Source organism: Myxocyprinus asiaticus, chromosome 30, assembly GCF_019703515.2.
Source record: "Myxocyprinus asiaticus isolate MX2 ecotype Aquarium Trade chromosome 30, UBuf_Myxa_2, whole genome shotgun sequence".
NCBI classification, from domain to species: domain Eukaryota; kingdom Metazoa; phylum Chordata; class Actinopteri; order Cypriniformes; family Catostomidae; genus Myxocyprinus; species Myxocyprinus asiaticus.
This window is the reverse complement of record NC_059373.1, coordinates 9,956,217-9,979,390: the sequence shown is the minus strand read 5'-3', so window position 1 is coordinate 9,979,390 and position 23,174 is coordinate 9,956,217. Positions and strand designations below refer to the sequence as shown.

The window sequence follows — 23,174 nt, the reverse complement described above, 5'->3', positions numbered from 1 at the left end:
CCATTTGGACATTTCTTTTGTCTGTGTTGTGAACATGTTTGTTTTGTAATTGTATAAGTGAGTGTATATCCAGTGAATGTATGAGCATGCGTTGTGTGTCCCTTTCACAAACGAGTCATTCACAATAATGATTTTATTTACAGCCCATTAAAATGCACATGATTCGAATATGATGATACAGGATGACACACTGAATGAAGCTGAAGGAAAATGCAAAATTGCTGGCTACCTAGCTTTATTTTTCCATGATCAGGAATCCTTTCTTATTTCAATGTATAACTTCCCCATTCTGAGTGTGTTCTAAATGTATCATATATCACAGAGTAGTTATAGCCCCATGTAATCATTCCTCTCGGATGTTTACATTGCCATCCTTTGGACATTTACAAAGACGCTCTGTAATTGAAGATGTTGAGAGAATATTTTCTAAAGATTGTCATTTTTTCCTCTCGACTGTAGTTTGATTAACATGAAAGATCTTCTACTTTTAGACATTTCAATCTGCGAACTGATAACAGCATATTTTCCTTATATAAAATAGATGCTAATTTGCCTTTCTGACCAAAGTTTCTCAAATACAACCCATCAGACCTGTGAAAAATTCTCTCCTGCTGATACTACTGTATACATACAATGTTAGAAATATCACAAAGAATGACAACTCGCAGACCTTTTTAGTATAGAAAACTAAATGTTGCCTCACCATTGCATAATGGCATTATTACCAAAAGCAAAACTCTCAAAATCATCAAGGAATATATATTATTTGCTAAATCAAATGCCTTCTACATGCCACATCCATAACACAATTTTACAGTCTGTTGCTGCTTTTTTTCTTTCTTTCAGAATGTACATACAGTATACTAACAAAGATTTGAATGTTAACGCTAGTAGTTGAGGGCACTTCTTTCTGCAGCGGGTATTTAAATTACAGTGTATTAAATATGACATAATTAGTGGAAAGCCTGTAAGCATTAACCAGAAAAGCACCTTCTTTTCTATTCATTAACTGTCTATGCGTCCACAGTCATACGGTCATGACAAAAACATACAGTGACCAATGCTTAATGCTGTACATGTCATGTACACCCCATTACCACATGATTTTAGTGAGGTAATAAGAGTTTATCGCTTTGTATTTATGCCAGTTTGAAAGAAATTACTTCAAGGGATAGATCACCCAAAAATGAAAATCCTCATGTTGTTTCGAACCCATATGACTTACCCTATTATGAGAAACACAAAAGATGTTAGACAGAATAACAGCCTCAGTCACCATTCACTTTCATTGTATGTGTAAACGGTCCTGCTCCGAGCGGGATTCGAACCGGCGTTAGCCGGCATGGGAGGCCTGCGCTAACAAGGAGGCTAAAGGCAGCAGCCTCTAGCATCAGTCGCTAGTGCATCTCTTGAGGCTAGGGGAGTGAGGTTTACATATACCGCACAGCTATCACATACCAGCTGGCTCCCGTTTCATATGGAAAAAAGATGCAATGAAAGTGAATGGTGACTGAGACTGTCAGTGCCTAACATCTCCTTTTGTGTTCAACGAAAGAGAGGAAGTCAAATGGGTTTGGAAAAACATCAGGGTGATTAAATGAAAGAATTTCCATTTTTGGCTAAACTGTCCCTTTAAGATTATGGATGTTATGAATTATATTTCTAATGTATTTCTGAAGCAAATGGTTTGATATGGCTCCTACATACAGATTAGTTTGTCATTAGTTCAACAGCCTTATTTTCCACTTGACTGAAGAAAAAAAAGTACTTGGAAATGGATGGATAATATCCACAGTATCTCTCCATTAGAGTCGTCTTCGGGATTTCCCTTTAATGTCCTGTAGTTTCAGACTCAACAGATTAAAAATATCCAAATTTCTAATTAAAATTAAAACATTAAAAATATCACTCCATTGATGCTGCTGTAGCACGTGAAGACTGATGGAACTTCCTGGAATGATGATAACTCTTCAGTTTGCCTTTGTTGTTTTATGTTGTTCAGTGCAAATCAACACTGAGCAGCTCAGCCAGACAGTACACAAACAGATAAACACAGACATTAAAAAAAAAAGAAAAAAAAAAATTAGAACAAAACATTTTAAGGGATTGTTCACACTTCTCACTTCTCACCCTCATGTTGTTCTAAACCTGTATGATTTTCTTTCTTCTGTGGAACACAAAAAGGAGGCAGTGTGTTAATATCAGTCACAATTTAAATTTTTTTCACAATTCATTTTCATTTTGTATGCATCCATTTTCCATACAATGAAAGTGAAAGGTGACTGAGGCTAAAATTCTACCTAAAATCTCCTTTTGTGTTCCACTGAACAGTTTGGAACTGCATTAGAGTGAGTAAATGATGACAGAATTTTCATTTTTGTGTGAACTATCTCTTTTAGGACAGAACTATGGCGTCGCCGAAGAAGATGGACAATACATTCATTTATGTCCATAGTAGTGCATAAGTCTTAGTAACAATACAGTTAGGATGTTGAAAAGGGCAGCACTGTTTCCAGTCGGGCAGTATTGTGCTTGATTATATAAAGAGCAAAAACATGTTTTCAAGGGTGTTTATGTGTGCATCAGTATGTGTAAGTGTGTGTGTTTGTGTGTGTGTTGGAGGTAAAGTACATAGGGGACACTTCACACAACAGTTTTGCCAAACGGCAAATTCGTTTTTCAGAATATACCTTTAAAGACACATACATTCATACATTCGTACTACCATACATACAGTACATACATATTATATATACATACAAATACATACTGTTTCATTCGCTTTTAATTTTTTTACAAAAATCAATATATATATATTATTACTATGCGTATACTGTTAGTTCAGAGTCACTTAAATACTCAAAAAAAGCATGCACTTTCTTTTGGTTGTATTGATTTCTCAGTATTGCACTCTTCAAATTCATTTGCAAGTGTCCTTGGACTCCACCTCTCCTCCGCCATAAAACTCTAGCGTCCACAGCAGCACATAAAGCATCAATCCGGGCTTTGACACATATTTAGTCTCTATGTGTGCCTCGGCACTCCGAGTGTCTATTCTGTCACCTTGTCCTCCATCACTATTGGTTAATAAAGAATAAATCTGTTGTCATGGCTTTCGCCACGTGAGACAGTCCATAGGAGTACACAGCGGGGGTAAAAGGGCGTTTACAATAGCTTAACTGGTTGATTATTTCACAGACAGATTCGTTTTGTTTGCCGTATTGTCCTTTGATTTGTACGGTCAGTTGGTTGCCACAACAAACATGGCCCCATCCTCCACCTCCTCTTTCTTCTCCTCCAGCAATTTGACGATGCACGATGTGACCTCATAGGTCATATGATCAGCCATAGGCTCTGTTGATGCTTGTCCCGGACTTATGTCCCCAGATGGGGTGGAGTCTTCTCTCTGAGGTGGAGGAGTCAGGGCAAGAGTTACGGATGTCGGCTCAGGTTCAAGAGTTAATGTTATATCATCCTCCTTGAAGAAGAGAGGAAATAAATGTAGCGTTAAGTGTGCATGTACATAAAGTTAGCTCTGTTCCAAAACTTAGTGCCCTGGTGCCCTGCTGTGTACTGTCTACATAGGCAACTGCCTTCAAAGACAACAAACTGAAGAAATGGAACCTCATAAGCTACTGATTTGAAACACTACATAGGCACAAACAACTCCACACAAATAGTATTCCTCATGTGAAGCGCACAAAAGCTTTGACTCATAATCGATCCCAGTAGAGTTTGGTGTAAGCATACGTCGTTTACTGTTAACTGTTACTGATACTGACGAGCGTTTCTGACAGAGGGTTAGAATGAGGGTGGAAAATGATCATGTTTTACAAATATATTACTGTTTTTTGTGCATTTTTACTAATATTATAAGTGAACCACAAGGGACATTTTAAAACAAGAAAAAAAGTCATGTCATGTAGAGGTCGACCGACAGTGGATTTTGCCGATACCAATAACTAAGGTGGTGGATCAATCTATAGAATAATAAAACAAATCTTATTCTTTCCTTACTATGAAGGGCACAGACATTGAGCCTGCAAAATGAATAAAATCCCAAAAGCAGTTTATTTTGCAACCAAAATCCCAGTAATAAACAGAGAAATGAAGATTTGGTGCATAACATGGGACTTTTTACTTTAAACAAGCGCAAAATACACTGGGGACTTTTATTTTGAAATTACAGAGATTTGGCTCCGTTACAATGCTCTGTATGTAAGTATTTCCCAAATTAGGCTTTTTATAGCCTATAGATTCACCAGATTAAGAGTTTCATATGTATTTACAGTATTTCACCAGATGAGGTTTATTGATAAGGAATAAAATAAAATGAGGGAAAAAAATTAAAACAAAATATCTGCAACTATCGGCATATATTTTTTTCCGATAACCAATAGTTCCAAAATGGTAAATGGTAAATGGTCTGCACTTATATAGCGCCTTTTTTAACCTTAGCGGTTCAACAAAGTGCTTTACACTGTGTCTCATTCACCCATTCACACACTCACACACCAATGACAGCAGAGCTGCCATGCAAGGCGCTAGCCTGCCATTGGGAGCAACCTGGGTTTCAGTTGATATATCGGTCTACCTCTAATGTCATGACCCCAACAAATGACACTGGGCAATGTGATCCTTTAGCAATATTTAACAAATAACTCAAAGCTTTAATATACAATAACCAGGCTTGGGGAGTTACGGATTACTTGTAGCAGCATTAGGTAGTCAGGATACAAAAATGGTAACTGTAATCCATTACAGTTACACAAAAACCCATCATATTCAGATTACAGTTACATTTAAAAAAATTGGGATTACTGTCAGGATTACAAGTTTTAATTTCTGACAAAAGAAATAGTGAATTTTCCTGACATAAAGTGATATAGACAGCTGTTTGTTTAGAGTGAAAGATGGTTTAGATGCGCGTTCTCTTCAGGTTCTCTCATGACTCACTTGAGTCAGGAGCGACTCCTACTGTCGCATGCGCAAATAACACCTGTCTCAGATCAGCACTGTGCTCTCGAGGCAAACAGCTGCTTCATCGCGATGGCCCTGAAAGAACATGCATTATTTTCTTGGAAATTTTGACATTATTCGCTCTTTAAAAGAGAAAAGCGAAACAACATTAAAGTTCAGTGGAATTTATGCCTTCCAGCTGTGAAGATGCTCTCATTATCCAATGGCCTGAGAATTTGAAGGTAATAAGAGCCACACAGAAATCACATTAGCTAGGTTAGCTAAAATTAGTTAATATTAAAATGTGTCAAAATGAGTTAGCCTTAGTGCTCAAAGAAATCTGTGGCCCTCATCATTTGGCGGGAGCAGGAACAGCTGCCTATACTGATACGATTTGCGCATCATTGCTGGTACGGCACAGAAAACCCCTGGTTTGCATGGTTGCAAATGTGAACTGTACTTTATTAGCCAGGATGACCTGTATGTTGTTCCGTTCCATATTGAAGATGAAAAAATGACCCCTCCCCTAGGTGAATGGTACTTAAACCTTCATCATTTAAGAAAAAAAAGTTTTGAATACAACAACAATACAAAAATCAACTGAATAAATACCCCCTGGAAAACCTGCTATGGCTTTCTCTACTTTTTCACTTCTCATGATTTTGCATCCCAGATCTTTATTAACAAATCCAAATTGTACACCTAAATACCAAATTAACTGAAAATGTGTTTTAAGTTCTTAGGAAAGAAAGTTCAATGAAGAATGTATCTGATTTTGATAAATTATTGTTGAGAACAGTTCAAATGTGTGGGTGAGGGAGACATTCTGGCAAATGTAACATGTTCAACACTTATAGTAATTAGGTAGAAGTAATTGAAAAGGCACACTAAAAGTTTACATCTGTTTTGATCTATTCTTTAAAGTTAGATTTAGTTTTCTTTTTGGAATCAAAACTTTTTTCCCCTTTTAAATCCTCCTTAAACAGAAACAGAAACATAGAAATCAGCCATAAACTGTTAGCTGGTGATGTTTGACTTTGGATCATGAGCAAGCAGAGGAAAGACATTCTCCAGCATTTAATTATGACAGTAATAACAATGATGATGATGATAATGATGATGATGATGATGATAACGTGTGATCTACCTATTGAATATAGTCTGAAGTTAATAAATAGTGAAAATAACAATTCCCTATACACACTAACTGCACTACATGGTAGAATTACACTATGCAGTGTTTTTTGAATCTGAGGTATATCCTGTCAGATTTAGTTTAATGTTTACCAAGACATAATTCAGTGCATCTGTTCTGATTATATTTACTTTATGAGAATTTTTTTTTTTTCTGTAGCAGACAGTAAACTCACCTGATTTCTTTAAAAATACGGAGTTGTTCTACATTAACAGCTCACTTTCTGTTTTCTCGGTAGGGTGCAGTGTCCATGTTTCTTTTCCTTATAACAGCTACAACAGTACTCTTAATATTACTCAAACATGTTCTGTTTGCATTCAAGGCATAATTCAAAGTTTTAGAGATCATATTGATTTTATCTTGACTTTATTTACATATGTGCCATTGTGGTAATCCAAAAGTAATCTGATTACATTTCTTCCATATCTATATAATTTGATTTTGTTATTGATTACATTTATTGTTAAGTAATCCATAATCTGTAACAGATTACATAAAAAAATTAACCCTCCCAACCCTGATAATAACAAATCAAATACCTTGATTTCCTCCTCCTCTTGCTGTTCAGGAATGCATTCATTCTCTGGGATGAACTCCTCCCCATACACTTCCGCCATTCCCATTTCTGCCATGGTGATGCCCATTTGTCCCATCATCTCCACCTGATGGGGCTCCACCTGAGCCGCCGCCCACAAATCAGCCAATCTCGGGTGAGTGGGCGGGCCCAAACTATGTATAGTGCTGTTGGGTGTGGCTTGTAAGGAATGGGAGGCGCTGTGCAGTCGATGTTCCAAAGACTTCAAAAGACAAGAAAAAGAATTGTGAATATTTGCACTGCAGGCAAAGATTGTTCTCAAAAGAACAATTCAAACATTTTATTTAACTCCCATGAACGTGCCAAGGACAGTTAGGTTTCTGTGAATAACAACTAATTATCTCTTTTTATGTTCCACAAAAGAACGTCAAAGGGGTTTGGAACAATATGAGAGTGAGTAAATGATGACAGAAATTTCTTTTTTTGGTGAATTAATCATTTAAGACTGTGTACTTAACAGCTGGGCTATGGCTTAATGAAAGACTGTTCTAGTCATCTTTTGTTTTGTTTTGTTTTGTTTTGTTTTTGTTTAGTTTTTGTTTAGTTTTGTTTTGAAATCTGCATGATTCTGCTGACTAGATTAAACATGTTCAAATGTGTAAAACAGAACTGAGAGTGCCAGACTCTTATTGTTTTCTGAAAGCATTATCAAATTAGACAGAATATGTAATACATTAATGTGCAATAAAGAAGAAATTGAGCCACTACCTGAGATTTACTAAATAACAAAAGATGCAGCCAAATAGAGCAAAATGCTATCGTCTACAAAAACAATATACATAATATGTATATCCCGGACAAGCCCCCGATTTCTGTGACAATCATCTTATACAGACATCAAAGAGTGACCCTGCCACTTCTATATCAGTCCTTTTAGTCACAGACAATACTGTTCTAAATGCAGCAAGACCAACTAGAGTGCACATTTCATGGTTAACACCCAGTCAAAAGAGGCCAAGTACTAGGAGCACCAAATACTACTGTTATCCAACATACAACAGTTGGTATAGTAAAAACTATACTGTGTCATTTAAAATTCGCTAGCTGTAGCCTTAACCCTAATTTGTACAATGGAAGATGCCACACTCAGGAACGATGAATGGGTTTATGCACACTTTGTTTTAAAATCAGTTAGTTGAGGAAAATAAATAATAAAGAACATCTACGACTAGTCGAGATCCCCTAGGTTAAGATTTTCAGGGATGAGTACATAACAGGAGAAATATCACCATACGAACACCTTGGTAGAACAAAGACATCAGTGTATTTCTTCATAATTTTTAGGCAAACTAAAAGAAGCCTGTGTGCCCAGGAAGTATAGATTAGCCTTTATATAACACAGTAGATAGAACTGCTGCATTGTGTTGACTGCTTATGCAACTCCATAATGTTGCTGCTGAGAAAGTTAACATGGCAGCTTGTCAAATAGTGTGTTTTTGTTTGCTACCTGTTGGTACTGCAGGAGCTGTTGCTGCTGGTACTGTTGATACTGCTGGAACTGCTGTAATTGGTTCTGCTGTTGCAACGTCATCTGCTGCTGTGTCAAATAGTGGGTGGAGTCATCGTAACCCTCTCCCGATGCCCCGCCTGCCATGATATATGAGCTAGCAGCAGGAGAGGCCATGCCAGAGGGCTCGTTGCTGACTGGCTCCCATGCATCAGAGGAGGAGAGGCAGTAAAGGCCTTGGGAGACATAGGTGTGAGGCCACACATCCGCAGAGGAATGATGCAGTGGCTGGTCTGAAGGACAGAGACAGAGAAATGAGAGAAAAAAAGAAAAGAAAAGGTGAATAGACAGACAGTAAGACAGACAGAATGTTAAAAGAGTAAGTGGGGAAGTCAAATGCTCTAGAATTAGGGATAGTTCACACAAAATAAAAATTCTGTCATCATTTACTCACCCGCATATTGTTCCAAACCTGTATGACCTCTTTTTGTGTTCCACGGAAAATTATACAGGTTTAAAAAAACTTTTGGGTGAACAATCCCTTTAAGGTGGTCTCTAATTTAATTATAAACAGAATGAAAGAATGCCTGCTTTACCTTTACAATCATTGTCTCACAAGTGCACTCTCATCATATTGACATAATCAGGCCACAAATTTCATTGAGATCCATTTGGTGTGATGCTATAACAATAGTAGAACCTCGCATCAACCCACAGTTTGTTTAATCTCTGACTCAACCTCAGGAAAACCACTGCTCCACAATTCTTCCCCATTGCCTTTGGGCCTGCAGCTGTCATTGTGGCATCTACAACACATTTCCACACACCAAATAAAGAGGTGGCAATGTGTTTAAGACCTGTCATATGGACTGGACGGCACATCTGTCAAAGCTTGGTAAACAGTATAAATCAAAACCACAGAAAATCCAAGTGCACACATCAGTGAAATACAGAAATGTGGTTATGAGGTTGTTGTCACAATATGTTGGCTAATCAGTTCTTATTGCCGGAGCAGCTGAATATTCAGGAGGTGTTGAGACCATACTGTAATAATCACACATGGAAGCACCCGCTTAAATGATTAGTTCACCAAAAATATCATTTCTGTGTGAATAAATCACCCTCAGGTTGTTTTAAACCCGTATGACTTTACTCCTTGCATGGAACACAAAAGAAGACATTTTGAAGAATGGACAGGTCATTTTTCTCATTTGAATATAAAGAATGGGAAATGGAGTTTTCAAGCTTCAAAAAGGACACAAAAGCAGCATAAAAATATTACAAAGGTAGTCTACAGACTCATGCACAGGGTCGGGACTTTTCAATATATATATATATATATATATATATATATATATATATATATATATATATATATATATATATATATATAATATGCATACTACTATATAATATATATACTATGCAGTATATACAGGTATACAGTATATTTATAAACATTTTAAAAAGCCAAAATTAATCACATTAATCTAATTTAAAATATTACATTATTGCTGTACAATATATTAGAATTATATAAAATAATGCTTAATTATACATAATGCTTAATTCCCGAATGCTTCATGCACCCATCTTTATCATCGAATCAAAGAGGATCAGAGAAAGGGGCTGTTCACACCAAACACACCCTTGCACTGCAAAAAAGCTAGACACAGCGCAAAGAACAAAAACAGCAGTCTCAAGGCTTTTTTAACCATTTAAAGGGATAGTTCACCACAAAAAATTAAATTAAATGAAAAATTTTAAAAAATTCAGTCATTGTTTGTGACTGATGTGTTGTTATAACACCATTTGAACTTCTTTCTTTTTCTTAACTCAAAGGGAGAAATTGTGAAGAAAAAAAACTGATGCCATACAATGGCAGTTTATAGTGACCACCTCTTCAAGCTTCAAAAGGACACAAAATAATAATTCAGAAGTCTAATAAATTATTCCATGAGACTCATGATTGTTATGAAAGCATACAATGAGGTTTGGTGAGAAACAAACTGAAATATTATGTATTATTTAGTGAAACTGTTGACCGACCGTTGCTAACAACAGGACGGTGAGTAAATGATGATAGAATTTTTGGGTGAATTAAGAACTGTGTACTTGTAACAGTTGGGCTATGGCTTAATGAAAGACTGTTCTAGTCATCTAAAGTCAACCAAACTGGACTCAAAGCTCTAAGCCCTTGAATGCACAGGTGAACCATAATAGAAAATAGAAAAACGTTTTTAACATAATTACGATATACATTGCCTTCTCAAAATCTCATCAAACAATGTCTTGAGTCCTGTTGTTGGTTAAGTGGTTTTGAATGAAAGCCATGTTTGTAGTCTTCACCTCTGCTGGTGATGCTCTCCTGGTTGACCTCACTGAGGTGAGCTACACTGCCTTGGTTGGAGTCAGCACAGAGGCTCTCTCCATCCATAAAGTTCCAGCCTAAAAGTGCAGCCTCAGAGATGACAAGCTGCTGCATAATTCCTGCAAAGAAATAGGATTGAAATGGCCTGAAAAGGAAAAAAAAATCTCTTCGGACTGATCAAAAAGTTCAATGCAGTTAAGTTACTGCAAAAATAAAAAAACATTTCTCTTTGCATTGTTTACAATTTGGATATATTTAAACTTATGACATTTGGAATATTTTTAAACTTAAACTATATAACAACCTCTATCTTCTATTATATAACAACGACTATCTTGACAAAGTAAATTTACCTGAAAAGCACATATGCTTAAGATATTAAGACTTTAGAGAATGTCTCCTGAAAATAAATGTATTTTTCTCACATCATTAGCAAAATGGTTTTACTGGTTTTAAGAATAAATCTAACTAAATAGTTAGTTTTATGCTTACAACAAGTTAAAACAAAGATATTCATTGTAGTTCATTCAATTTAATAAAATGTGCCTCCTTTTTAAATTTGGCCTACATTGTGTTGTTTTAAAATTTGGAACCATAATGAGTTAATTACATTCATTGATTCAATGGTGTACCACAACAGAGCACAACACTGACACTTTTTTAAACCATCCTGTTTCTGAAAGGATTTTTCACATTTATTTTTTTCCATAGGGATTTCATAAAGTGTTTCATCAAGGAGTTTTAAGCCTTAAACCAAAATAACCAGCTTCATAATTCATAAAAGTAAAAACTTTGATTTGAAGCAAAAATGTATTTGAAAATCAGTCAAAACAACAAAGACTGTGTACATAACATCTTAAACAAGGGAATAAACTAAAATCCCATGAAACAGTGGCGTAACTACAGGGAGGGCAGCGTGGGCAGCCACCCTTGGAGCCGAGGTGAGAGAGTACCCGTGATGACCTACCAAAAGGGAAATATAAATACATCAGAGAGCCCAACGGGCAATGGAAAACACCTACCCCATTCCACCATTCCGCTATTAAACATGATTTGTAAGCTAAAATAATGCATACTGATGGCTTTAATAGAAGCAAAAACTACTGATTAACAACCTTGGAGCTCATGGTAGCTCTTTTTTAAAGGTTTGTAAGTTAGCTTTAATAATTATTTCAACAATTAAAAAAAAAGAGAGTGTGATTTCTACTTCTGGAACCAGACTGTTGCGCTCTACAAAAGTCAAAAGGGAATGAATACTTCTTATTGGCAATTCTAATAAATTGTATGTGATTTTAATGCATCTGATGGACCACACTTGCTTACCCATGTACAGTTTTATTAATTTCAACATTTTAAATCAATCATCCCACCTGCTGCCATTCGTGCCTCTTTTTCCCCATCACTCAAGTCACTATAGGCATCATTTTCAAGCCGTCTCTCCCTCTCGCGATTAAGATTGGAGCGACCCGCTCCCCCCTCCGGCCCTGCTGATGGTTTGCCCCAGCTCTGCCACTCAATCATATGGGCCACACGGCCCTGAGCCATGGCAGTGGGCTTGGTCACTTTGTCCTTCATCGATCTTGTAACCCCTAAAGTGAAACAAATACAAGTTACTGTCTGTATATGGAGTTCTATAGGGCCTCTATGAAGCTGCAGAAAGGGGCGAAATGAATGCAGCCAGGCCGTGCATTATGGGATGTGTGTCTTTTGTTTTGCCTCTTTCAGGACAAAGTTAAACTTGTGACTTATATATGCACACAGGTCACATTCTAAAACTAGTGCCAGCCACTTTGGATGATAGCGACTGAATGAGTGATTTATGAATGAGGGAGACTTTGAAAGCTACCAGAGTCTGTCACGACCTGTTGATTTGATCGATTTCCATATAAGCAGTGAGGGAGAACTGATTGGCTGGCCATCTTTAGAATTCAAACACATTATTCAGAAAAGTAATAAATTACAGGAGATTCATTAGCTTTTATGAGTGTTCACCCAAAAAGGAAAATTCTCTCATCATTTACTCAACCTCATGCCATCTCAGATGTGTATGACTGTCTGTCTTCAGCAGAACACAAATGAAGATTTTTAGAAGAATATTAGAAGACCCTATGTAGGTCAATAAAATGCAAGTGAATGAGTGCCAAATTTTTTAAGCTATAAAAGCAAATATAACCATCATAAAATTAATCCATACAACTCCAGTGGACACAGTGTGTGTAAGAAATAGAGTAATATTTTTAACTTTTTTTACTTTTAATATTCCTTTCCAGCCAGCTCATTGACAAGGGTGTAGTTCAAACTGCCTCTAGCATGACATTAGCATGAAAGCCTCCTCTGCATAGATATTCATACGCAGATCCCTTATTAGCAGTTGTTCCTATGAACCGCTATACTGTTTCCACACAAAAGCAATTTATTCAGCGGTCTGAGCAAGGAGCTCAGTATGAGGCATCTCCTCCATTCACTTGCATTCAAACAGCTCTCCTTGTTTAATGTTCCAAGTTGGCTCCGCAGTTGACATATCCAAACCAGCCGAATGAGGCATCTATGTATGAATATCTATGTTCCTCTGTTATAAATAACACTGCGCTTCCATATTTTTTGTAATTCACATGCCAGTTCTCGCGTGAACTTGCCAACATGCTTAAGTTACAAGAGGCTATGTGACTTTACCCTCATGAATTTTTAGTTAAAAAAATAATAATAATAAATAATTAATATATAATGTTTTAAATATTGATCTGTTCTTTACACACACCTAGCGTTTTGTTTCAGAAGACATTAATTAATCCACTAGAGTTTTATGGATTACTTTTATGATGGCTTTATGTGCTTTTTGGAGCTTCAAAATTTGGCACCCATTCACTTGCATTGTATGGACCTACAGAGCTGAGATATTCTTCTAAAAATCTTTGTGTTCTGCTGAAGAAAGACAGTCATGCACATCTGGGAAGGCTGAGGGTGAGTAAATGATGAGAGAATTCTCATTTTGGAGTGAAATATCCCTATATTTGCCCCCTGGATTTTCAGGGGCATTTTTCACTTTTATGAGGGCATTTTATTCTCACCATATAAAAATATACTGTCATCATTTGTCAAAAACTTAACTTCAAGCATTTCATTAACAAATTCTCATCTGAATGCCCTGCTGAAAAAAAAAAATCTTAAACCAACCTAAGCTGGTTTGATGGTCTTAGCTGGTCTCCCAGCCAGATCATGCTGTTTTAAGAAGGGTTTTGGACACTTTTTCCAAGCCAAACTTGCTGAGCACCAATTTGACAAGGCTGGAGACTATCTTAAACCAGTTAAGACCATCTTAAATCAGCTAAGACCAGCAAACCAGCTTACACTTCTCTAAGAGGCCTTTTTCAGCAGGGTAGTTAAATTGAAAACTGGTACCTCTTGTCACAATCAGAGGCAGGACCCAAATGCACAGTGAAAAAACAAAAGGAATTATTTTTACAAAAATAAACAAAACCAAACAAAAACTACCCCATAGGGGAAAAACACAATCCAGGCTTGGAGCCCACTGAAGCTTGGCTGGGGCGGAAGGCTGGGGTAGACGGGCTGGATACAGAACCAACCAGAATAGACTAGGAACAGAGACACGAACAACACCGAAATGGACAAGAAACAAGATGAACTGGCACTGGACAGCACACATGAGGAGACTAAAATAGGGAAGGAAATCAGTAAGGAATAATTGACTCCGGCCCGATGAAATATTGAAAAATAATGCACACCCAAGGTTCAGCTCCACTGTGCATCGTGACCGCATTACCACCTCAGGTGTGTATTATTTTTCAATAATTCAACGGGCCAGAGTCAATTATTCCGCTTATACCATGGTTATCACACCTTAATACATCGTTCAGGGTTTTATCTCAAGACATTTTCTGGTTTTCGTACCTAAAACACTCTTGTGAGTGGAACTACTTTCTTCCGCCATGGATTCAGCGTCTTGCTCTGATACAGCTCAAGCCTTTGTTGCTAGTTCGAAAACGTCAATTCAGAACTAGCAACGGAGGATTTTTCAGCAGCAAGTGTTGCCATATTTGCGATGTAAACCTTAACAACTGTTTTTAACCCTACTGAGACGCTAGTGACTGACATGATGGCTCTATTTCTTGATCTCGAGTAAGTGTGTGCTTAATGCATATACTATGTATGTGTGTCCACATGTGTGATCACTTAAGAGAGGGGGAGGGAGAGCACGAGGGTGTTTCCCGCAGATAATATAGAAACTATTGTATTGATCAAGTGTATCTAACGTTGATATAGCTCAAGCCTTCATTGCTAGTTCGTAAACGTCACGTTAGAACTAGCAACGGAGAATGTGCTGCTTTTCGGCATAGGAGTAACAAGGTAGTGCATGCGTGTGTGTGTGTGTGTGTGCCTGCATGTGTGTGTGTGCGTGCACAAGCGAAAGAGAGAGGGAGGGGCAGCGCAGTGCTTTCCATTATAGCTATGTGAGGCTGATTAGGGCAAAAGACATTGAAACATAAAAAGTTTCACATATTAAAAGTTATTTCGGATAATAGAAACTGTTGTATTGATCAAGTCGCAGGGGGTGGTCAGTATTTGTTGGTCACGAAACGAGTCTGTGTATGTATGTGTGTGTGTGTGTGTGTATACGCATGCATATGTATGTGTGTGAGCATGTGTAAGTGCAGTGGAGACGAGGGAGCTTTTCAACTGAAATTTAAATAAATGTAGAATATTATAGACATCGTTTGACGTTCTTAACCGATTTACTTTAACCAATGTCTTTGTTTATATGGTTATTTTGCTGTGGTAGCATGTACGGTGTGTGTGTGTGTTTTCGGCCACACACAAACCCGACATCTCAGACTGAAGTGACTGAATCTCAGCACAACGTGAAGACAGCTCAAGACCTGGGCGTGCAGCGCAATGCAAACGCATCAAGAACCACGTCCGTGGTTGTGAGAGACACACATAAACGATTGACGTGAGTGCATGCTGCCAAAATTACATAAGTGCTATGTACTCACGCCAATAACAGACAGAACATGGAGCATGCCTGTCCGGATCCCAATACCAACCAAAACCAAACCAGACAGGGAAGTCAGGATCCAGACACCATGCTCTGAACATGAAACATGAGACCAACCGAGAAGCGCACGGCAGGGAAATAACAACTGAAGCCGTGCGCTCACACAAAGACAAAAAACGAAATACAAGACAGGCATAGATCGATGATGTCACGGTCCTGCCAAACAAAAACCCAGACTGACAGAATGACAGGACCGTGACTCCTCTTACCAATAAAAATAAATCAACATCAACTCATATTTTACATGCTAATATGTATGTCTAGGCCTAGAATAGAATATTAAGTAAGTATAGAACAGAACATCAAGCATTAACTATCAGATGTAATAAATGCAAAACAGAGAAATTAATAACTGGCCCACTTTTTATTCCCTTTATTTAGTATTTCAAGAGCATTTTTGTCACTTTTGGTGGAATTATTGCCCTGAGCCCGCCTTAATGCCTGACCCTGCATGAAGCTGAAAGATATTCAGATACCTACATCTCCGGCAACCTGCTGTGATAATGAGCAGCATCCATAAGTGTCCACAAAAATAACAGCACAACACAGTATCGACCAACAACGGCACAAAAGAACACCGGTAAATACACTGAACATAACCTCAAAACACACTACAATACACAGTTCACTGGATTTGCACCGAAAGACAGTTCCCAGCTGCAAGCTAGTGAAGATGGATAGTGCACTTACATCAGCTGTTTTGGGAACTCTTGTTGGATCTGACTGGGGGATTTCATCAATGGCCAAAGAGGCCATTGACAAGCACTAATTAATGGAGGCAGGTGGTGAAACTGGAAAGGGAGGGGGACCCACAGGGGCAGCCATGTTGGCTCCAATCAACATCTCCTCCACTGGAGCCAACATGGGGGTCGGTTACCAGCTACCGGGACAAACACACACCTGACACACCTGTCAGAGAGGACTTAGCCAGAGCTCCAATCCCATAGGCGTTGGAGTTCCGCTTCAGACCTGGCAAGATGGAGGTGGTGTCCTCCATGGACAGCTGAAAGAAAGAAAGAAAAATGATAGAAAGAAAGAAAAGAGAGAAAGAAAGAAAAAGAAAGAGAAAGCAAAAAGAAAGAGAAAAGGTGAAAGAAAGACAGATCAGAAAAGCAGCAAAATGAAGGGAATAAAAATCAATGAAAGCCTTGGAAATGATTGTAACACACACTTTAAAAAATCTGACATAAAATGAACAGTAACTTACTGTCAACAAATAGTCAGCAAGCTGCTGTTATCCATACAACATTAAAATTACTGCAAAACTATCTACAGTAGTTTACAGCAAGCTGTATAATGATTTACAATATGTGCTGTACTGTAAAATGAATTACGGTAGTTGTTTGTATGATGTATATTAAAATACAGTATATTAGCTGTACATTAAAATTAATTACGGTAATTGTTGTATATTAAATTGCAGTGTCCATACCGTAGAACTAACCACAGTAAAGCACAGTTTTAGCTTACAGAGTTAAAGTAACTAACTTCTATCTATTACAAGTTAAAAAAGAATGAAACAATTGAGGCCTTTTTGCAAACACATTTATTACACAGTGATAACTCAAATATCACATAAATGTTACTCATAAATGTAAATTATGACAACACACATAAAAGTCCATTCAAAAACTTCAATATTAAGTTCACCAGATGTCCAAATGACTGAAAGAACACTCTCTAATTCTTTGCTTGTCCAGACCTAGAGAACAAAAATACAAAAAATCAATTAAAATCATGTAACTTCAGCTTGCATCGATCTCAAAGCACCACTTATCAAGAACAACCATAACAACAAACAATTGTGTGAGGGATTCACATTGATCTCAAACCCTCGCTGCTCAGGAACAACAACAACAAACAAACAATTGCGGTAAGTTATGGTATCTGCTCATGTTATTTCTTCCTACATTGCATGTCGCATGTTTACTATAGCTTCTTCCATCAGCAATGAGGGATTCACATGTGATAAGTTTAAGGAATTAGTCAGGCTGATGGAGAAGGTTAATGAGTTAGACACCCACATCTGAACGCTAGTGGAGGTCAGTGAACCTATAAATATAAACATAATATTTATTTTTATTATATTAAAAAACATTTTTTATTATAATACTTTTTTTATTATAAAATCATAAATTATTAAATAAAATATTTTTCATCCTTTCTCAGTCACCTTTTTGCCTATGTATTTTTAATTGCTTTCCACTCTTAATTAATCTACAAACAAATAGAGAAAATTTAAAAGTTTATCCAGTCAGAATTTATTCCTTGATGCTTACAAGCAAAGTGTGACAACTGTTTCACAAATCTCATGCCCAGAGCTGCACGTGAGTTTGAGCTCCACTGCGTCAGGACTTCAGAATTTCTTCAGAATCCCTCAACAGTGCAAATGAATGGGCAACTAAAGTCAGATTGTCAGATTCATCAGCCAATCAGATTGATTTATTTTTTCTTGGTGGGTGTGATCTTTAGGATATTCCCGGTCGAGGCCTTCTAGCTGGCCTGAGTGACACAATCACACTTTAAGTGACGTAATTCAAGAGCGAAAACAGTAAGATCAAGCTGTCTGATGAGTCGGCTGTCATCACTGCTGTTATTGCCATTGAGAAAGAGATCCTTATGGATTTAAAAACAGGAGATGTTCTGCATGACCGTGTGATTACTTAATTTATTAAACAGGAAAGGAGGACTGATTTTTACTTCAAGTGAATTGGTAAGTGCGTTTTGCATTGTTATAGCAACAGCAGGAATTTAAATTAAAGTGTAAATTAGGCTGCTTGAGCATTCAGTGTCGGATCAAGTTTTGAAAAGTAGTGCTGCGTTCCATTCAACTCGGAAAGTCGGATTTGACAACTTCCTACTAGGAAAAGTGCAATGGAATGCATCTTGAAGTCAGAATTACAACTTGTAGGCTCATGCAGAAATTCTGAACTCCGATTTCGCCGAGATGCAGGGCATGATTTCACACAAACGTCGATACTCAGGGAGATATACAAAGTGATAAACATTCACTTTATTAAGTAATATCGATAAATGAGTTTGTTTCCACATTACATGATAATAAAGCTTGTTTAACAAACGCCTGCAGAAACAGGTGTATAAAACATTATAATCTCTTTTGATAATCGTACACATGAAGCACAAATGCTAGCGCTGCAGCATTGTTTATCAGTTGGGTTTATCTCTACTGAGAGTCAAACCCCTGCTAAGCTAACAGGAGCTTTGCAGTTCCGAATATCAGGGAATGGAATACATTTATGGTCAGAGATATCAAGTAGGAATATCCCACATCCAACTTGAATGGAATGCAGCATAACCGTGTACCCTGACAAAACGAAATTTATTGCAAGGAACATTTAAATCGCAAATATTATTAGATAGATTTTTCCAGGTATTATAGACTTCCTTGGTAGATTCATATGAAAAATGATGATTTTTGAATGTCTGTTTAGAAGACGTTCATTTCACAAAACAGTCATGCTGCAGTTAAGATTAGGCTTGCTTGAGCATTAAATGTCGTTTCAAGTTCTGGCTTTCGTGCGTGGACGTGTTTTTAAAATGTCAATTGGTATTATTAGTTAGCTGCGACATAATGTATGATGCCCAAAGGCACAGGGTGTCATTCATTGTGAAACTGTGTCTTCTTAATGGCATGAATCGCACTGAAGGCCTAGACTTTAAACGCATGGCCCGCCACTGGAAGCACCTCACTGATCTCGGCCTGCATCACCTTGGTCTAATGATGGACTACACTCTTGAAATGGAATACATAGACTATCAATAAATTGCAAACAAAAGCCTTCATCAGCCAACTTACAAAGGATAATGCATCTATATGAACTTCTGCAGTTATTCCAGGATGAACTTCAAAGAAATTAATCATTAATCTTACAGTTCTTACCAAATCTTTGTATAAACACTGGTCCTTAACACTTACTTAGTTTAATCATTTTAAACCATGACTTGCACTGCACATAAATAAGTAATATTGGCATTATATTCATGCTGTTAGCCAGAGGGGAACTGGCCCCCACAGTGAGCCTGGTTTCTCCCAATGTTATTTTTCTCCATTAACCAACATCTTATGGAGTTTTGTGTTCCTTGCCACAGTCACCTTTGGCTTGCTCACTGGGTTTCTAAATACAATTATTATCTAATTACTTATTTTTATACACACTTCATAATTGTTTTTAATCAAACTACACAATGATGACTCTAAGACTTTATATATATTACGGTTTCATTTTCTGTTAATGCATGATTTTCTGTAAAGCTGCTTTGAAACGATGTGTGTTGTGAAAGGTGCTATACAAATAAAAATGACTTGACTCTTGTTTTTATATCAACATGACATTTAAGCTACAAGGGAGAGAATACACTCTCAACAACCAAGGTTGTGCATCATTCAGAAAGGACAGAGATAGAAGTTACTTACATACATATTGAATAAAATTCAGAGCAAAACATTTACACATGTTATATTTGTACATAACATACATTTATTTTAGATGGAAGGGTCAAATAAAGTGGCCGGATTAACTCTGAAGCACATCAAATGTAAAAAATGGGGCATTCAACGAATTGCGCACATAATATATATATATATTATACACTGCTAAAAGATGTTTTGTGCGATTTTTGGTGCTCACCTGGTTCTGTCGTAAAGGGATCACTTTGCTTCTGCTCCTCTCAAGGCTGAAGTGACGAGGAGTCGAGTTCAGGCTTAACATCCATAGGTTGCCAGGTGTATTCCCATACAGTAACAGTTCTACTTTTATATGCGATTGTATGAATAAGTCCAATGCAGAGAAGACATCTCCGGGTTTTCGTCTTTTTGATAACAGATCACTGAATAATAACACAAATTTCTCCTCTAAATTGTGTATGTACAGGTTCTCATGCAATTTAAAAGTAAATTACTGTAATTATTTTCCCGCTCATTTTTTCCTAAAGAATAAAGCGCAGTTTGACATTAACATACTGTAAACAGTTTCTACAGTAAGGCACGGTGGAAAATACAGCAATAATACTGTAAAAACAACCAAATTGATGGCAACATACTGTAAATGGTATCTACAGTGAATTGCAGCTGGAAATACAGTAATAATACTGTAAAAACAACAAAAATCCTTTAACAGGCTTATTACTTTTAATTACTTATTAGTGATTTCAACAAAAATTAATTTATAATCGTCCCTCCTTTTCTTTAAAGCAAGCAAAAATCTAGTTACATTGAGGCACTTACAATGGAAGTGAGTGGGGCCAATCTCTGGAGTGTTTAAAGGCAGAAATGTGAAGCTTATAACTTTATAAAAGCCCTTACATTAATTCTTCTGTTAAAACTTGTGTATAATTTGAGCTGTAAAGTTGTTTAAATCATCATTGTAAGGTTTTAGGGTTTACAGCGATACATTGTCATGGCAACAAAGTTGTAAAACTGGATATAATTTTACACAGAAAAGGTTAGTAATCAATGTTTTAACTCTAACATCATGTTAACAAGCATATTGTTTGTGTCTAGTGGCTATACTTTTTTCTTTTAATTTTAGCGTTTGCGGATTGCCCCATGTCCAAGCCTATTTGTTTATTTTATTTTCAAAGAAGGAGGGACGAGTCTAAATTTGTAATTTTGCCACAAATGATGTTGATTGAGCTAAACTTGTATTGAAGCTGAAATGTTGCAATGTTACTATATATAACCTACAACTTAACTTTTAAAAATGCATTGGTTTATGACTGAAATGAACCAAGATTAATAAGTGCTGAAAAAGTATTGTTCAGTGTTAGTTCATGTTAACTGTTAGTTAATGTTAATGAATACAACCTTACTGTAAATTGTTACCAATACATTTATATTCAAGATAGATTCTCTGAAAACAAGCCCTAATATCTTTTGCAGTTTTGCTTTTCATGTGAATTTATCTTGATTTAATGATGTTCAGACGTTTTTACAGGAAAACATGACAAACATTTTCTTGCAGTAGACATTCAATAATTATTTTGCCAAGTACGATTCATTAGCCTGACTGTAGGTAGTTTACTGTTGCGATTGAGTGCATACAGTATATCAGTTACTTAAAATATGGTGCACCAATCAGAATTTAGAGCACAAACATTACATTTTATAAATATTGATTCATTCAGGCAGAACTTATTTGGAGAATGTCAACTTTTGAAGTGACAAAAGCAGTGACAAAGTTGTATCTGTAAAATCCACTTCACCTGATTCAGCTCTTAAGGTGGTGTTACCTGTCATTTTCTTCTTTTTTTTAAGTGAACTGATGTAACTAACACCGTGTGAACCACTTTGTGTTATCATCACTTCTTTACCTACAAGTCACTAAAACTGTCCAAATATCAGATAACATGACGTGTCCCACCAAAGACAGCTGACGCACAGCGCAAACCCCAAGAGAAAAGGATGATAAATGGTCGAGTCACTGCAGAGATTTTAAGTGTGTCATTTCTTTGCCACTAGCATCACCAAAAGGAATAGCAAAATAATGATTGTTTCAAACACTCCCTTTGTTTTCCATTGGTCAGTTAAAACAGATAGTCCCGCCCCAAACTCCCACCACTGGCTGAGCCAGTGTTGCAATGTTTTCTGGTTGGGATGTCCATACAAACAAAGGAATGTTTTAAATAGCATCATTCACACAGCCATAGTGTTACACTTTTATGGGAAATCAACCTTCAAATTGCTTAGTTTTCTCAGCATATTAAGCTGGGGTAGAAGAAAGTATTTTGGCATCAAAATATTACACACGTCAGCTTTAAGTAGGCCTGTGTGATTTCCAGTTAATATTAATGTAAACCTTTCCTTATCTTAAAGTCTATTTTCAGCCATTTTTTTTCCTCCCATATTTACCATCTGGCTGTTTCATTTTCTTTTTAACCATCATGGAGTTGTGACATTTATCTTCATAATATCAGTTTTGTACCTGTCATAATCTGCTGGCTTTGTTTTTGTTTTTTCCATTTAAGACATTTGCTAGATATGCCCAGTGAGTTACAAAGTTAGTGAAATGATAGAGAGAACAGATGTTCATATCGATTAAAAACATCTCATAATCCCACAAATAAACAAAAAACAAAAAAACAAAAAAATGAGAAGAGAACAGCTGAGAGAGAAGGTATGACAGGGAAAGGTCAATACCAGACTTACATTGATTCCTTCCCAGGAAAACTCGGCACGTCCATGCTACAGGCAAAGCAGATAACAATTGGGGAATAGGTGGTGGCGATACAGTGAAAGGGAAGAGAACAGAGAAGAAAAGAGTGAAAGAATGATTTGAGTTAGCCGTAAACAACAGAAGGCGAATATCAAGCCAAGTACAGAACACTAGATCTGAAAAAACAACAAGCGAAACCAACAGAGAACAGAGGAAGAAGGCAAGACACTGTACATCTGTTATGAACTTTTTCACAAACCAAGACACCGTTAATTTTTGTTTCTTCAGCTACGGGCAATTTTGACCATGTATACATTTAGAAATTCGAACTAATTTGGAATATCATTTTCACACTTTCACT

General features: G+C 36.9%; 1 protein-coding gene across 4 annotated transcripts in view; it reads right to left on the bottom strand.

Annotated features, from left to right (window-relative positions):
- Positions 1–115: 115 nt before the first annotated feature.
- fam131ba (family with sequence similarity 131 member Ba) overlaps positions 116–23,174 on the bottom strand; it is a 51,134-nt gene continuing 28,075 nt past the window's right edge. For 2 of the 4 annotated variants that reach the window (XM_051664504.1, XM_051664505.1), the window contains exons 3-9: positions 22,807–22,842; positions 16,542–16,644; positions 11,938–12,156; positions 10,546–10,686; positions 8,197–8,489; positions 6,694–6,951; positions 116–3,478 (exon numbers count right to left, since the gene is read on the bottom strand). In XM_051664504.1, coding sequence (XP_051520464.1) covers positions 3,242–3,478; positions 6,694–6,951; positions 8,197–8,489; positions 10,546–10,686; positions 11,938–12,156; positions 16,542–16,644; positions 22,807–22,842 — 1,287 coding nt within the window. In that variant the 3' untranslated portion in view covers positions 116–3,241. The remainder of the gene's footprint in view (positions 3,479–6,693; positions 6,952–8,196; positions 8,490–10,545; positions 10,687–11,937; positions 12,157–16,541; positions 16,645–22,806; positions 22,843–23,174) is intronic. The other 2 variants (XM_051664506.1, XM_051664507.1) reach the window with 1 other exon arrangement.